The sequence below is a fragment of the Chiloscyllium plagiosum genome, unplaced genomic scaffold, assembly GCF_037043375.1.
Source record: "Chiloscyllium plagiosum isolate Xiang-an unplaced genomic scaffold, Cpla_swu_hap1 HiC_scaffold_23, whole genome shotgun sequence".
NCBI classification, from domain to species: domain Eukaryota; kingdom Metazoa; phylum Chordata; class Chondrichthyes; order Orectolobiformes; family Hemiscylliidae; genus Chiloscyllium; species Chiloscyllium plagiosum.
Window position 1 is genome coordinate 48742990 of NW_028270161.1, and position 18738 is coordinate 48761727.

Genomic DNA, 18738 nt, shown 5'->3' on the forward strand with positions numbered 1-18738 from the left:
CAGTATATAGTGATCACTGTACAGCATTGTAATAACGTCTAACAAATACAGACAGTACAGTAAATTCAATGCTGGTGCAGCATGTAACAAAGATTTTACCTTTTATTTACCTTTTATTAAATAATGACATTAAGGAATTTCACTGTTGACAAATGAAACATCTAATTGTTAGACATCCAAGGTCAAAGAAAAAGCAAAGAAAGGCTTCAAATCATGATTATCTTTCACACTCAAGGTATTTTAAATGCTTTATGGTCAGTGAAATATTTCTGGTGCAATCCTGTTACAAAGCGGAATTGTAGCCAATTTGTTAGGAGCTCCCACAAACAGCAATGTGAAGATGTCCAGATAATCTGTGATGTTAATTGAAGAAAAATATTGGCAATGACATTGGGAATATTCCTCAAAATGGCCAAGGGAATCTTACATTCAGAGGTATGAGATGTTTCATCCAAAAGACAGTGGTTTCTACAGCATTCCCTCCATAACATAATATTAAATATCCTCAATCAAATGCAACAGAGGTTACTATAGAACAAAGTATGCTTTACTTTAGCCCAGCTACGTGCCTTAGCCCTGTGCTGCTTTGCCCTGGGTGATGTGAGCTTCATGTTGTGGGAGCTGAACCTATCCAGGCAAGCGGTGATTATTCCATTAAGTTCCAGATTTGTACTTTGCAGATGGTTGGAAGGCTTTATAAAGTAAAGAGATGGGGCAAAGAATATACAATCTCTGACCTATTCCCATAACCACTGTGTGTATTTGCCTGGTACAGTTAAGTTTGTGATCAATGAGAGTCTCTTCTCCCCTTCCTATCCTGCTGGAAAAAATCTTCAAGACATTTATAATTCATGTGGCTTAAAAGTTTGTCACATAGTAGCTGAAGCTGAAATGCTGTCCAGTTACATAAAAGCTCAACTGTATCTCAGCACATAAGCTAACACACTGTACTGACACACACACTCACGTGTAAATGGTAAGAAATAGGTACTACCAGGTCACAGAATTACTAAACTAAAACAAGGTCTGACAGCAGCATAGAAAATTGCTGGTTCAGTAATGCTTTAAACCAAAGCAACATCATTCACAAATGTTTCCTGTGTTCTGACTACTTGGATAGCTCGTATTTTTGTAACTTGCCTTTGCAATTAAACTTTCAACATGTCAAATATCACCTCTGATTTTACACGATGCACAAATATTCACAACATCAGCTTGTTTTTAAATCAAACCTAATTACCTTGTTCAGGTAAGGCCCAAGCTGACCAGGCTGCTACTCGACTCCTAACATCCACCTGTGTAATAGTTCCTGGAGGTACGGGAGCTGGGGCACTTGGTGGTGGTGGGATGGAGGAATTACCTGCATTTATAATCTTTCTGTAGGCAATTAAAAACAAAAATGGCATTCCTTCAGAACACAAAAGGACACAATGGACGTTATAGATTACATGATAGTTGACATTCACCTTTACACATAGGAAGAAAAATGACAGTTATTGAAACAGATCATGTGGCATCAACCTCATTGCAAATATTACTTAAAGGAAAAATTCTTATCCGGATATTTTTGTTGCTTTTCTTTTTACCTTAAGTAGGGGAGTTGAATTTTACATGCAATACATCATAAACCTTTTGGATAATCAGAAAGTGAAGTTATATTCTGAATTATCGCACCACTGTTAGTGATTCCAAATTGCATATGGTTGATTATTTAGATGTCAAATTATGTCTATAAAAATATGAACCACTCAATTGGAGATCTGAACAGAAATCTGAACAATGAACAATACTCATTAAGCTTGTGTGCATTATGCACATCTCATCAAACCTTGGCTTAGTCCGAATAAATAAGAGGATAAGATTTGTACCTCAAAGTGTCAGGCCTTCTCTTCTGCTTGTTACTTTTACTGTCACTGATTGCACTTTCAATATCTGCATGGATCAGATCAGCCTGAAAAAAAACAAGATTTTGAACTGAGTCGGACTAACACCACTTCACAAAGTCTCTAGCGATAAACAATGTGTGTAGAACACATCTGTGCAAACAAAATATCCAGGAGCTTGAGTTACCTTTTACAGCCTTGGATTAGCAGTTGTTTTTGAAGTAAACTTGCTGAATGGTCAACATTTTGTATTTTTATTGCATGCTTCACACTTTGACACAAGGCATAATGCCTGAATTATCAAGCTGGATGTATAAGCCCTGTTCCCAGTTCCAATCTCAAAAAATTTATTTCTTGAAAAAATGGATCTCTTCAGAGCACTGAACATCACAAAGGCACATGACATAGTATAAATATTACATACTGTTATTCAGAATGATACAGGTTTTGTCCTGAAGAATTTGTTGCAAAATGTATTGTCAATTAACCATAAGTTGAGACACAAATAACTAAGGTTTTATACAAAGCAGCTGAAATCAAACAAAGTACTCAGAGTCAGAGATGTACAGCATGGAAACAGACCCTTCGGTCCAACCCGCCATGCCGACCAAGTATCCCAACCCAATCTAGTCCCACCTGCCAGCACCCGGCCCATATCCCTCCAAACCCTTCCTATTCATATACCCATCCAAATGCCTCTTAAATGTTGTAATTGTACCAGCCTCCACCACATCCTCTGGCAGCTCATTTATTACCTGTACCACCCTGAGAGAAAAAGTTGTCCCTTAGGTCTCGTATCTTTCCCCTCTCACCCTAAACCCGTGCCCTCGAGTTCTGGACTCCCCAACCCCAGGGAAAAGACTTTGGCAATTTACCCTATTCATGCCCCTCAATTTTGTCAACCTCTATAAGGTCACCCCTCAGCCACTCCAGGGAAAACAGCCCCAGCCTGTTCAGCCTCTCCCTAAAGCTCAAATTCTCCAACCTTGGCAACATGCTTGTAAATCTTTTCTGAACCCTTTCAAGTTTCACAACATCTTTTTGACAAGAAGGAAACGAGAATTGCATGCAATATTCCAACAGTGGCCAAACCAATGTCATGTACAGCCGCAACATGATCTCCCAACTCCTGTACTCTATACTCTGACCAATAAAGGAAAGCATACCAAACACCTTCTTCACTATCCTATCTACCTGCGACTCCACTTTTAAGGAGCTACGAACCTGCACTCCAAGGTGTCAAATATTACCAGAAACATAAATATAAAGGTTCAATAACCTTTTGGATAAAACATTTCACAGATCATTGTAATAGTCAGTGTAATAGAGATGTACAGCATGGAGTAATATTTTAAACAACTTTATAAAAAGTCATGCTGTTTTCCTCAAGAAATTGTTAATTTAAATACATATGCTATTATCCAAGTAGCATTTCCACGACAAAAAGATTTTGTTCACCAATTAAGATAAAGCAGAGAATGAGCCAACTTCTTCAGCAATAGTAATTTGTGTTATAGAATTAAGCAGAGAGTAACCTAGTAGCAATTTATTTGACTGCCAGGTTAGTTCAGCACAGCATGTGCGTTCATATTTTGGGCAACCCGCCTGAAGAAGAGTTGCCAAGTATTGATCAAACACGAGTCCATTTGGGTCACTTTCACCTCTTCCCATTCTAGCTCGCTCAGAACATTTTTGTCAAGGACTGAAATGAAGTCACTCCCAGTACAGCAAACATTGAATTTAAGACAGGGTGAAGTGTGGAGACCAGTACAAGAACTATCTACTGTACATAAACAAGATGGAAAAAAAGAGTATTTAAAATTTTCAAGTATTCGAATACTTCCTTACTGCTTTCGCACCAGTCTTTGACATAAATGTTGAAGAATGTATTGAATGTGACCCAACATGTTATAAATCTGCATAAGACATGAATATCGAATCAGGTTATTGTTGTAGAAAGCAAAACAATTACAAACCTTAACTTCATCACATTGGAAAAGGTGAATGTCTGGTTTGCCTTGGCCAGATTCTTTACAAATGAGCGCCAGAATGGAGTCGTAGTTACAGGCATTCATCATAGACTGACAATGCTGGATTGTGTTAAAGGGGAAGTGCTCCAACTCATTCTACGATGAAAGCACACAAAATTATTTTTTTAATCTGGGCTATTAAAGTCTTTGTTCACTTTTTTCCTTCAGTCTGTGCTCCTGTTTTTCACACTTAATTCTTTCCATATCTCTAGATACAGCCAGTGAGGCAGGAGAAAGACATCAATTTGCAGACCTCAGCCACTGTCACTGTCACTGCCCTTCTGAACTGTTGGATGTTACTTGAAAGGAACCTAATTTTAACTGTCTCAGAAGTGAATCCAAATATTCTTCTACTCTCAAGTCCACACCTCCTTGCTGTGGAATACATCAAGCTTTTGCCTTTCTCAACACATACACAAATCCAAGTCATACTCTTTCCAAGTGAAAAACTAGCCGAAGTTTTAACTACTTAGTTCATATACAAATCTCAAGGCAATTTAATTCTTTCTCATGATGCCTTTGAAGCTAAAATATTCCTGCTTTCATAGAGTCACCGAAAAGAGGCATTCTCAAGTAGTACTAATCTGTGGTCTACACAAACTCAAGTGGTCCCTGACAACTATACTTAATAGTTGTGCAAAGCAAGATATTGCTGGCCTCTGTTAGTATACATTGCATTATGATGGCTTCAGATTTCTGTTACCAGCACTCCCAGAAGATTCTTCTGGCTTATATCTAGCTCATCCAGTGTCATCATTACCTACTCATAAATTGACATTTGGCATCTCAATTTTAAAAACCAAAAATAAAATCTCAATCTGTACCTTGAAACTCCACCAATTTAGCTTGTTCTAACAAAATGATGCATCTGTCATTCACTTTTACCATAATCAGCAATCCCCTGCCCCCCACCAGACTAAGCTTACTGCCCTTTGTGTCAACATAGCAGCTTCATTGTAACTGCCTCTGCTATTTCCAACTCTCAAACTTTATTTTAAATTTATTCATGGAATGTCAATGTTGCTGGCTAGGCAAACATTTTTGTCTATTTCTAATTGCCAACCATATTACTGTCAGTCTGGAGTCACATATAGACCAGACGAGGCAAGGACAACACCAGTGAACAAGAATCTTTTTAAAATGACAATCAAAATGGTTACATGGTAGCCATTAGTCTGGAATTTTATTCCAGATTATTACTAAATTCAAATTTTACCATCGGTCTTGGTAGGATTCAAATTCATGTCCCAGAACATTAGCCTGGGGTTCTGAATAACTAGACCAGTGAAATTACCACTAACATTTTCAGTCTATTTCTGAAATGCCTCCCCATTACTCCACGCCATTATTTCATCCCATCTAACCCGATGAACGAAGTCTCCTGTGACAATATGCTAGATGCTCATTAAAAGTATGCATATAAACAATTAACCTAATCAGTTATTTCTTCAGAGTATTAAAATTAGCTTGACTTCATCATCAATTCATTGTTCCATATTTCACCAGGTATATCATTACAAATTTCAAGAGGCCTCTCAGCACTTTTACTGAAAACGTCAGTGTTCCCTAATTATGTTTCAAGCATAATTGTTATATCTTTTCTAAGTTGGTTCTAGAGTTTTAATAAAATCTTTAAATAAAATCCTTCATTTTGAAGTTATAGCTCTTCATATTATAACCAAAGATTTCCAATGATATGTTAATAAATTCTGGACATCTACATGCAGATATTAATTCAGTGTACACAACAACATAGATCAACAGGGAATCAGTTCAGCTAAGAACAGATTTCTGGCCAGTATAATTTTATACTAATGTGCATTGCTGTTAGCTTTAGTTATCAATAACCACTACTTCTCTTAGCAGCACCATTATCACTTTAGTTTTTTTAAAAATAACTTCCCCACATTCCAAAGGCAGTTCGTCTATGAGTTTTACTTTGGACGTACTACAGTGAAATCAGAAGTTGTAGTAAATTTCTGTATATATTGGCTTAGCCAGTCAATGGTCTGGTATTTTCAATTTGAAAAAGGCTTGGACAACCTACTGTGGCTTAGCTGCATTGATGCTGAGCCATATACCCAGTTAACCTCTAAACACTGGTAAAGCTGATCAAGTGTCATTTATGAACCAGACTGTCCCTTACCTTCCCCAAAATGTAGGCATGTATAGGAAAAGACAGCAACCAACCAACCAACACTGCATTCTGGTTTACCAAAAATGCATCATGCAATTCCTACCATCATCAGCTGCCTGCAAGTTACTATCAACCACTTAAACATGCATTTCCACTTTGGATGGCAGCTAATTGACAATCTCAAGGGAAATTAAAAATGAGCAATAAATGTTGGCCTTGCCATTAATACTCACCAACCCAAACACAAATAAAGTTGATCAAGTTATAAACCAATATAAATATGTTTAAACAGATAAACCAAAGTAGTTTTGGCAAAAGGGCTACAGATTTACAAACTTTACTGTTTTCAAAGTTTGGGAGAAGATTTGTAGCTGGGGGCTCGTTGTTGTGGTTCTGTTAGCCGAGCTGGGAATTTGTGTTACAGACGTTTCGTCCCCTGTCTAGGTGACATCCTCAGTGCTTGGGAGCCTCCTGTGAAGCGCTTCTGTGATCTTTCCTCCGGCATTTGTAGTGGTTTGAATCTGCTGCTTCCGGTTGCCAGTTCCAGCTGTCCGCTGCAGTGGCCGGTATATTGGGTCCAGGTCGATGTGCTTATTGATTGAATCTGTGGATAAGTGCCATGCCTCTAGGAATTCCTTGGCTATTCTCTGTTTGGCTTGTCCTATAATAGTAGTGTTGTCCCAGTCAAATTCATGTTGCTTGTCATGTGCATAAGCTACTAAGGATAGCTGGTCATGTCATTTCGTGGCTAATTGATGTTCATGGATGCGGATCGTTAGCGGTCTTCCTGTTTGTCTTATGTAGTGTTTTGTGCAGTCCTTGCATGGGATTTTGTACACTACATCGGTTTTGCTCATGCTGGGTATTGGGTCCTTCGTTCTGGTGAGTTGTTGTCGGAGAGTGGCTGTTGGTTTGTGTGCTGTTATGAGTCCTAGTGGTCGCAGTAGTCTGGCTGTCAGTTCAGAAATGTTTTTGATGTATGGCAGTGTGGCTAGTCCTTTGGGTTGTGGCACGTCCTCATTCCGTTGTCTTTCCCTTAGGCATCTGTTGATGAAATTGGGCGGGTATCCATTTTTGGCGAATACATTGTATAGGTGTTCTTCTTCCTCTTTTTGCAGTTCTGGTGTACTGCAGTGTGTTGCGGCCCCTTTTGAACAGTGTCTTGATGCAACTCCTTTTGTGTGTGTTGGGGTGGTTGCTTTCGTAGTTTAGGACTTGGTCTGTGTGTGTGCCTTTCCTGTATACCTTTGTGGTGAATTCTCCGTTCAGTGTTCTCAGTACTATCACGTCTAGGAATGGGAGTTGGTTGTCCTTTTCTTCCTCTCTAGTGAATCGGATTCCTGACAGCGTGGCATTCACTATTCACTATAAATGCCGGAGGAAACATCACAGAAGTGCTTCACAGGAGGCTCCTAAGCACTGAGGATGTCACCTGGACAGGGGACGAAACGTCTGCAACACAAATTCCCAGCTTGGCGAACAGAACCACAACATTTTACTGTTTCTCTGAAATGCCAAAAGTAATGTATAATCTTCATCAGCAATAACACATTATACAGCTGATGCTTGAAACATGGGTTGTTATTTAAGTGGCAATATACTAAGCAGAATGCTTAGATTAATGTTTGTAGCCCTCATTACCTCAGGTGACATGAGGCAACAGAGTATAAGCTCATAACCAGAAACGTTTGACTACAAAACTATGTTTCAAAAGGATTACAAAAAAAAAAGCCCTATTTCCTCCAGATCCTCACTTATTTCACCCAAGATGCAAATGCTAGCCAAACCCATTACTTGAATAAAAAGGAAAAATCTACAGGATGCCAATCACATTTCAAATTTCAAATGAATAGCTTGACACTTGAGACATCCATTGGTTTATCAAATCTTGCTAATGAGTTTGAAATTGTAGCAAATTGAGTGTTTTTTTTAAAAACGTTGTCAAAGTAATGAGACACTTCTGGATAAAACTGAGCACGCATTTGCATAAATAGCCATAAAAGCTACAAAATACAGTTTAGATGTTGGGTAACATTGCCTTGAAGCCACTAAATGAGATCACTGAGGGGTTTTTAAAGCACGTTCCAGTTAACAATTAAATGCAAGCGGTAGAGAAATAAAAGATATTCTTTGGATTGACTGATTGAAATATGTACACAATCATTACATTTGGAATGCTTAAAAAAAAAATCAAGGTAATTTAGTATAAATTTAAAGTACCATTCAAGAATAAAGTTTCAGGAAACTGATCTAATGACAGTGAATGTGCTCCAAAATAGCTCCGAATAAGCATGATGCAAACTTGGAGGGGGAATTTGTAGGCAAATGTTCCATATTTCTGCTGCCCTTCGGTTGAGATTGTGGGTTTGAAGGTGCTATCAAAGAGGCCATTGCGAATAGGTGCAGTGTATATTGTATACACAGCAGCCACTGAGTGATGATGGTCAAGGAAATGAATGCAAGTGTTGGATGGTGACATACAGGTGACTGAAGCTAAAAGGAAACACATGAATTTTCTTTCGTCAGCTCGAATGCAATGTTGAGGGTTCTTAATTTAACTTCTGGCTTTTCCTACATATGCCTACAATTTGGGGAAAGGAAGACAGTCTGGCTCAAACAGCATAAGAACAGGTTTGACAAGTGTTTAATAACAGTGCGCCAAAGGTCAGTGTAAAAATGTTAACTTTATCTACATTGAGCTAAGGTGAATCTTAAAATATACATCATAGTTGCCATGGCGATTACCCAGAACTCATGCAGTCAGACTCCTGGCTTTCATCCTAATTTTAGAACAAAAATACTGTACACACTGCAAAAAAACCACTGTTTAGGTAGCTGAACTCCATGGCCTGGATACATCACGGCATGATAGCTGAAGAGGGCCTAAAAATTCCCACTAATATATATATGATGGAGCTCACTTGAAGGATTCTGAATATTTCATTTCTGAATCATGGTCGAGTAAGATGCTAAGTAGACATGAACTTACAAAACTAACATTTAAAACTACCTAAAGTGAAGTCTGACAAACTGAAATTTTAATCCATCGAAGTTATTTATTTGCATTTTTCAGCCAATCAAAAAGCACAATTACACTTGCACTATTCAGCATCTTAGTTGCTGTCAAAACATACAAAGATACCTTAATGTATGCTTTGTTTGGCTCTTCCTTTCAAGTAATATGATAATTTTGTTAAATAAATTTAGGCAACTTCTAATATATGCAGGTAGCTATTCAAATGCCAGATAGATGGTGACATGTACTGCAGTTTATGTTAACAAAATTTCTAATCTACCATGTGCTCAAAAAGTAGCTACATGATATTGATAGGCATTAAATTTGCATTTTACTGAATTTGCTGGCATCATTTGAGACTACACAAAAAAAGTGTGAGCTAACAGATAATCTAACACTGCTTAAATACATTTTGCAACTTGGAGCTTTACACAAGGAAGTCTACACCTTTGTAATCAACTCCACATCAGTTAGGAAATTGAAAGCTCAGTACTGTATTAAATGTAATGCATTGTTACCTGAATTAAGTGTAACCTCTAGCTTGTACTGGGTTGGCTGAGCCACCAATTTGTGAGGAAGACTAATCAAAACATCAGTGTAAGAAGACTTATCGATAACCATGTGTTGTACCCATTTAGCATCACACTAACTTCATGAAATGAGCAAATGCCATTTAGCTGCATGTAAAAAGAATCAGTTGACAAACCATTTGCAGTCAACCTTCTCCATGATTTGACTTACTTTGCTCTCCAGATCAATCAAACTGACAGCTTTCTCATCCACCTGAAGTAACATGTCCTGGGTCCAGACCTTGCCTTTTGCATCAAGTAGTTTTAGTTTCCTTATACCATCATCTATTGTTATCATGGCATCCTTCCGATCCACAACAAAAGTTGCAAGGTGCTGTTGGAGAGAAATTGTATGAGAAGTTGATAAGAATTACATGCAATCCAGTAGCAATCATGCTACACAGCATTATTTTATTTCACAGAGATGCTATCACAAGTTAATATTTCATTGGTACTTGGATTGATACTTTGAATCTAGGGGCCAAATGCAAGTTCATTTACATGGGAGTCACCCCACCTACTACCATGAAAAAGAGAGTGTGGTTTTCATGTACAACATTTCAAACATCAGAAGCACATTAAAATATACACAACGCAATTGAGAATATTAGTTTTGAATCTATTTCAATTAAACACCACATAAGATTATAGGCACTGCTTTCAGTATTTATCTCCAATTGGATTAAATTGATCGCGCATGCATGAAATTACTGTAAGTGAGAAGAAATTAATTACCTCAACACGATATTGCGAGGTCTCTGACATTACAACAGTTGATTTTGCATAATTCTTTCTTTGTTCTGTAGAATTCAAAAAAATATACTTATTGAAGATAACTCATTCTGCTCATTCTTGGTGTGTGTTTTAAAGTAATTTTTCATTTTAGTAATCACTTAATAATCCTAGCATTTATGATTTGCATTAAAGTAAACATTTTGAAAGCTTAACTGTCAAGATAGAAATGCAAATAACTTAAGTTACTAAAGATTTTCAGCACGACATTGCAGCTTGCTATGTGTAGGGAAATACAAATGTAGAATTCCATCACCACTTTGGTTAGGGTAGAACTTAGAAAAGGAATAATTTGATGGCAGAGTCCCTTCACCTTTATGGAGCAGAATTTAACCAAAATTGAAGTTAACCAAAGTTAACCAACTTTAAGTTGAAGTTGAATTGGGTGAATCAGCAAATATCTCAAATTGCATTTTCAAAGTGTCAAGACACCTCATATTCCGCTCCAATGAAGTCAACTGAGCTGAATATCTGGCAGAACGTACAAAAGACAACCAATGTGATGTTTGCTAAGTGTTACCGTGACCAATTTCTCTCTCACACACACATTTCATGAAAATGTATTCCAGGAAATCAATTAGCGGTACTAACCAGCATTTTATCTGTGCATTTTAATTCCACATTGGTCAATAGAAATTTGTAATAATTCTGGTTTGCATGGCAGTGAGCAAGTCCTTGCAAAATTAGATTATTCACACCATTACAGCTTGAGGGAAATGACAAATTACAAAGCTTCAGGACATTCATTTACAAATGAACTACTGGTTCAAAGGTGGGATGGAACAGGCAGAACACATATTGGATCCTTAACAGCACTTTTCAAATCATGGCAATGCATTGTTCAGATTCCTTCAAGCATGATTGCTAGACATGCTATTCTGTAAAACGGAAGACAATTTCTCCCAGACCTCTGCCACATTCGGACTGCAACCGATGTTTCACTATGTTCTTTGACTAGCGACTCCCCTTCGCCAATATTGCACAATTGGAAGGGAATTATATATCAATCATGTCTTTCTGCATAGAACTCAAATTTCAATGATATCTGATTAGATCTGAATTTTCATTCTGAATGCTAATTTGGATCAGAGAGAACAAACAGAATCTTCACAAATTACTCACTCACAGAATAAAAGTGCATCATTTCAAATTGTTTCAGATTGAATAATTTAAAGTCACTTATACTTCCAGAAACAAATCTGCATGACATTACATAATACACATTTTCAAACTTTATATACTCTTAAACACATTAAAGTTTACTAATACAAGAAAAGCAAGCATTAATTTATTCAGAACCTCCAGACCGAGAGGTAGGCACAAGGAAAACTAAGACAAAAAAAAAGGAGCGTGTAGCAGCCGTACCAGAGGAAAGAAATTAAAATAAATTCTACAACTATTTTTTCTCCTTTCCAGACTGGAGAGCTGAGCAGAGAGGAGACTAGGGAGAGATGCAAAGCATAATGTTCAAGAAAGATATTTCACAAGAATTAGGGAGCTCAAGGCTTTGCGAATGGTAGATTAAACAGATGGTATGGCGAAAACACATCAAAGATTGAAATCAAACCATGTTTGCAAGTGAGGATAAAAAGATGATTTTGAGGAAAAGACTGCAAAATTGCAATAATAGATTTCAATATTAAGATTTCAAACCGATACTCTGGGGGAACATCAATACACAGGATAGAAAGAGTGGGAATTTTCGCAGGACTGAATACCTGTAGCCCAGTTTTGGGAAAAAAGAAGATAGAGCGTGGGAAATCATTAAAAAAAAGCATGGAGTAGCAAAGAGACAGTAAAAGATTTCAGCAGCAGAAATCAGGATCTGCGAGGAAAGCAAGCAAAAGTGCAGGATAAAAAAAAATTGAGATCTGAAATCTACCTTACGGTCAAATTGGAAGCCAAAGTTGCGTTTTATTTTTGATCTAATTTCTTCACAGGATATAGGTGTTATGCGCTGGGTTAGCATTTACTGTCCATTCCCTTTTGCTGTCAAAAGGTGTTGTGAGCAGCCTTTTTGAACTGCTGCAATCTATGTAGTAAGCACACCCAAGTTCAGTGTGAAACTATTCGGATTTTGACTTATCATGCCTGAGATGCAGCAGTTATAGGGGATAGAATTGACGGACAAGAGACCAAAGAATTTGGGGACTATTTCATCCTTCTGGATTTCACATTGAAGAACACTGTGGTTCAATAAAGGCTGATGCCTAGAAAGTTATTCAACAGCACCACTATAATTAATGAAGGTACAAGCAGCAGTTATTTGCATGTTCTTTTAAACAATTCACTCAGGGGACATGGGCACTGGGTGGCTAGCCTTTCTTGTCTGTCCTTAGTTGCCCTTAAGGTGGTGGTGAGCTGCCCTCTTGAACGGCTGCAATATTAACATTTTATGAACAAGTGAAAAATATACTTTTCAGGGGGTATTAGAACTAAGATTCAGTTTCAGGTACTGTTGGCAATTATTCCCTTCTCTAGTTTAGAAACAGTTATCAATTTAACCAGCACTACCAATTCAATGACTAAAGGTTGGTCAATGCTGCATGTAACAAGGTTACAAAATATGGAAATCATTGGGTTCTGCAAATCTGCATAATGGGACATTCAAGTAACAACATCTCTCAAATCTCTATACCTTTTTCCTCAAACTACAACTCAACCATTTTTCGTGAAAAACAAACACTGTGATGAGCATTGAATCAGAAGTAAATAATGAATGTCTATAACCTACTTCAAAAACAAAACCTGGTTTTGCATTTAAATTACACATACAGTTTCGTGAACCAAAATATGCAGCAATCACATCCAATTAGCAACAGTGACCTATTCCTAAATAGCTGAAAATGAGAGCAATCAAGAGAGAGAGAATGATGAAAAGGACGAGCTAACAGCTAGAGTATGCAGTCTCAAAGTTGTAAGAGTGTTTAAAACAATTAATAAATATAGTTTATGTAACACCAAAAATAGAGTTAAATTTTTTAAACTACTCAAACATTTCAGATGAGAAAATGTTTATGAATTAATATAAAAGCTAAGTGTACAGTATGCCAAAGGACCTGTTCTTACTCTTATACACCAAACAGTAATAGCATTCGCTCAACTTTCAAAATACAAAACGAAATGAATCACTTTCACCCTCAAATTCTGTTTGTTGCAGTATGTTGACAGTCAAAAGGTACTTCAGTATAAACCCTGAAGTGCAGAAATCAGTTAAAAACAGTGAAATCTATTGTATTTTGGACTGCCTCCATTTCTACATGAGCAGTTTGCCTTCATGTTGATTCAGCAACATTATGCTCTCCCCTTGTATGTTCAGGCTAATTCACATGCTACATACAGCCCAATGTTCCAGCCAAATTTATAATATTTATACCATTACCATTTTTCCCCAATTAAGAGATTTAAAAGCCTGTTATGGGTTAGTGGTTTATCTAAGGGGAGTAATTTAATGAAACGGTGTTTTGCAATGTTAAGGGTGCTATATAAATAGCAGGTTTGAATTAATAGTAAAAACATACAAAAGCTCTTCACAAACAGCTTTAACTGAGAGAAAGCTTCCATGAGTAAAACATTAAGGAGGCCTCCATATAAAAAGTGTTCATACTTTGCAACAGTTGTTGTGCCATCAACGAAATGGGATAAAAATGAGCCACAAAGTAATCCAGGGAGAAATCTCTGTTTCTAGTCAGAACTCTTGAAATGTTCACAAATCAAATGAACTCTAAGAATGCAAATAATTTATTTTAAACTTTCAAACTATGTTCCCCACTATGACCTTAACTTTTTAAACAATACACAGCACAAACACTTCATAATTAAGAGAAATCAGTAGGAAATGCAAATTAGTCATAAAAATGCAAAACTACACTCCACGAATTATCATTTTGCATCAATAAAAGTTTGAGTGTGTAAAAAGGGCTATTCAGTAATTTCAGCACCACTGCTTGAAATGGGACAAACATAACTGTTTCATTATAGAAGTAAATTTACTTCTTTACCTTATACGGTATAGAGAATACTTTCACATGACAAAACAGCACTGGAATAAAACTGCTGCCAATAAAAATGCACGTCCTGAAACATTATCCAAATTCCTATATTTAGGAACATGAGAAAATGTTCAGCAGTCAGTTTATAGAAATCAGCCAGATAGGTTTTTCTTTCAATTGTAATCAGAGTGGGATTTCTTGTTAAGCTAACTTGGCAATCATGAAGTACTTAGTAAAACTGCACAGGGGATTTTTTTACAGCTGCTGTTAAATAATTATTGTTCTATTTTAAAGAACAAAAAGCAAAATCCAAATAGACGAAGCACTTTATATTTCTAAGGAGAGTCAGCAAAGACACGGAGAAGAGCACTTTAACTATAACTTCCACATTCCAGCAGACTTGAACACTTTAATCAAAGCCATGGATTGCATTTCATTTAACAGTTGATCAGAATCAGCATCATTCAATGCAATAAACAAAAATCAGTCATGTTAAAAATCTAAAACCACTAACTTGGGAATATTTAGGAATAAACATTCCAGTGACCCCAAGGGTCAAATTTATCAAGTGTGCAGATGGACAAAATTTTGAAGCTCCATTTGTACAGTTTTGGTTGTGATCTCAAGTTGGGCAATAGTGCAAGGGTGATACTTGAGCTCCCAAGCTATTGCATTCTAACCATGCCTTCTGCACACCAATATTTATCCAACTGATCCCCATGAGCACAAAGTCCCAGTAAACCCATGGCATTCCAATCCTATATTATAGTTAAATAAAGAGATAGCAGGTAGGCAGGAGCAATGCTGGCCCAGTAAAGACAAAGTGGAGATACTCTCAATCGTGCTGAACAATTACATTACTTCAGTTTTTACAGTAAAGAGGATAACTTAGCAGAAGGCCCAATGAAATTAATAGGGGATCAGAGACAGGGACTGAATAAAATAGCCATATCAGTAATGAGGAAATTAATAAATTGAGTGACAAATTCCCCAGGACCTGACAGTTTCCATCTAAGGGTATTAACAGTAGTAGGGGAGACACTATAAGCACTAAACTTTCAGAATTCATTAATTACAAGAGTTATTCCTCTGAATAGGAAAACTGCACATCACTAACTTTGTAAAAGTGAAAAAGAGGAAAATCAGGGTATTACAGATCAGGTGGCTTATCATCTGTGATGGGGAAATTGTTGGAGTCGATAATTAAGAAATTTTTCAGTTAATCAGGACAGCCAACAAGTAGCTCATGCCTGACAAACCTCAATTTTTTGCAGCAGTGACTATGGTAGACAAGGGAATATCGATGGATGTTGTTTATTTGGACTTGCAGCAGCATTTTATAAAGTCCCATAGAACAAACTGTTAATTAAAGGACAAGCCCATGAAACGGAGGGGAAATTACTGACATCACTGGGAAACAGAGTGGCAGATGACAGAAAGGAGGGATAATGGGTCAGTACACAAATTGGCAGGATGTGACCAGTGGTATCCCACAAGGATCTGTGCTAGGGCCTCAAATTATTCATATTATTTATTATGACTTAGATAATGACATCAGAAGTTTGCTGATCACACAAAGTTAGGCGACAATGTACAGTGTACATGATAGCATAAAATTACAAAAGAGATATTGATAGCTTAAGTGAAAGGGAAAAACTGTGGTAGATGAAACTCAATTTAAGCAAACATCAGGTTATCCATTTTGAAGAGACCTTGGAGTGCAGGGTCATAGCTCCTCGAAAGTGGAGTCGCAGGTAGATAGGATAGTGAAGAATGCATTTGGTATGCTTTCCTTTATTGGTCAGAGTATTGAGTACAGGAGTTGGAGGTCATGTTGCAGCTGTACAGGACATTGGTGAGGCCACTGTTGGAATATTGCGTGCAATTCTGGTCTCCTTCCTATCGGAAAGATGTTGTGAAACTTGAAAGGGTTCAGAAAAGATTTACAAGGATGTTGCCAGGGTTGGAGGATTTCAGTTATAGGGAGAGGCTGAACAGGCTGGGGCTGTTTTCCCTGGAGCGTCAGAGGCAGAGGGGTGACCTTATAGAGGTTTACAAAATTATGAGGGGCATGAATAGGGTAAATTGGCAAAGCCTTTTCCCTGGGGTCGGACAGTCCAGAACTCGTGGGCATAGGCTTAGGGTGAGAGGGGAAAGATATAAAAGAGATCTAAGGGGCAACTTTTTCACACATAGGGTGGTATGGGTATGGAATGAGCTGCCAGAGGAAGGGGAGGCTGGTACAATTGCAACATTTAAGAGGCATTTGGATGGGCATATGAATAGGAAGGGTTTGGAGGGATATGGGCCAGGTGCTGGCAGGTGGGACTAGATTGGGTTGGGATATCTGGTCGGCATGGACGGGTTGAACCGAAAGGTCTGTTTCCATGCTGTACATCTCTATGACTATGACTCCATGACCAAAAACAGATAGATCAGGGTAATTTATAGGTGTTTAAACACAGTTGATGGTCAGAGACATATGGGAGTTACAGTTTACCTGAAGTTGCAATTATACAAAGCCTTGGTTAGGCCCCACTTGGTGTGCGCGAATCTGGACACCTCGTTTTAGGAAAGATAAAGGGTGTGGAGGAAGTGTAACATAGTGATAGCTAGACTTCAGGAATTAAGTTAGATGGGGAGATTATACAAATTAGGACTGGTGTCTCCAGACTTTAGAAGGTTAAGGTGGAATCTGGTTGAAATCTTCACAGATATGAACAGGAAAAAGTAGAATAGATAAACTATTTCCACCGGTTGGGGATTCCAGAACTAGGGGACATATTCTGAAAATTAGGGCCAGACTGTTCACTATAGAGTGTAAAATTGCTTCCTCACATCCAAGGATAGATATTTGATTAGATTAGATTAGATTACTTACAGTGTGGAAACAGGCCCTTCGGCCCAACAAGTCCACACCGCCCCGCCGAAGCGTAACCCACCCATACCCCTACATTTACCCCTTTACCTAACACTACGGGCAATTTAGCATGGCCAATTCACCTGACTTGCACATCTTTGGACTGTGGGAGGAAACCGGAGCCCCCGGAGGAAACCCACGCAGACACGGGGAGAACGTGCAAACTCCAATTTGGTACACACTTCCACAAACAGCAGTGGATGCAGGATGAACTGTTAATTTATATCAGAGAAATAATTTTTTTTTGTTAAGCAAAGATATTGAGAAATATGGACCAAAGCCAAGTAAATGAAGTTCGGCCACAGATCAGCCATGATCTCATTGAATGGGGGAAAAGCAGACTCGAAGGGCTTAAGAACCTACTCTTGTTCCAATGTTCCACTCCTTGTACTCAAATAAGCCTCCAGATCTTCGGTCTCTCAGAAGGAATTACCAGGAGCATCTGGATAGAGATATGCAAGCTTCATGGTAGCACAAATAAAGTTGGAAGCTCATCTTAGTAACAAATGCAACCTGCAATTTGTAAACAGCCTGACAATCTCAGATTCTCATCAGGGAAGCAGCATTTAGCAGACGTCATTGGCACTGTAAGGTCTTGAAATTGAGGGCAATTGGCACTGTCAACATTGTATCACATTTAACAAAGTCCGATTTTAACCATTAATTTGACACAGAGTTGAAGCACAATTCGTATAACACATCATATTTTTAGTTTTATTGTTGATACAGATGCTATTTAACAATGCTATTTTCAACTAAGTTCAGTGATCCATTTCAACTTGCAGACCCATTTGAAAGTGAGCACCCAAGCTACTGATCACACTTATTAGTGAACAAGACTTTGAGCATACTGTAGTAAGGTATTTTCAATAGGGTGATAACATGTACAGCAATTAATATTTTTGGTTTTTGCACTCTCTGGAGCAGAAGGAAAATTCACACAATATAACAAAACACAACCCATCTTGGTTTTGTTTCTACCTTTCTTTTTATGCTTTGAAGAATGTAAGAAGTACACCCCATCAGCTCCTAAGACAAACAAGGGAAGCAAAATGCTGAGTTCAACAAAAGATCATACTGAAATTAAGCTGCATTGATAATGATCATAGAAATTTAAAAAATGAAATACATTACCTTTGAAATACACTGGCACTTTTTCAATGTGAATATAATTATGGGAGAAAGGAAGTTAAATGTATCAATATTTTCTAAATAAACTTAAAGGGCTTCACTCCGACTATACATCAATTAGGTTTTATATATGTGGAATCATTTTTAAAAACACGAAGCTGTTGGTTTAAAAAAATCTTAGCATAATAAAAGGTGTTAAATTTTGCAGAAACACACAGATGTTTGATCTGCCAAACATCAAATGGCTAAAGCTAAAACGAGTAAAAAA

At 37.6% G+C, this 18738-nt stretch overlaps 1 protein-coding gene across 10 annotated transcripts in view; it reads right to left on the minus strand.

Moving 5' to 3' along the window:
* eps8a (EGFR pathway substrate 8a, signaling adaptor) overlaps positions 1-18738 on the minus strand; it is a 137054-nt gene that overhangs the window by 53976 nt on the left and 64340 nt on the right. For 9 of the 10 annotated variants that reach the window (XM_087999648.1, XM_087999649.1, XM_043713536.2 and 6 more), the window contains 5 exons: positions 10371-10435; positions 9808-9969; positions 3860-4009; positions 1869-1951; positions 1241-1377 (listed from right to left, as the gene is read on the minus strand). In XM_087999648.1, the coding sequence (XP_087855774.1) occupies positions 1241-1377; positions 1869-1951; positions 3860-4009; positions 9808-9969; positions 10371-10435 (597 nt within the window). The remainder of the gene's footprint in view (positions 1-1240; positions 1378-1868; positions 1952-3859; positions 4010-9807; positions 9970-10370; positions 10436-18738) is intronic. The other variant, XM_087999651.1, reaches the window with a different exon arrangement.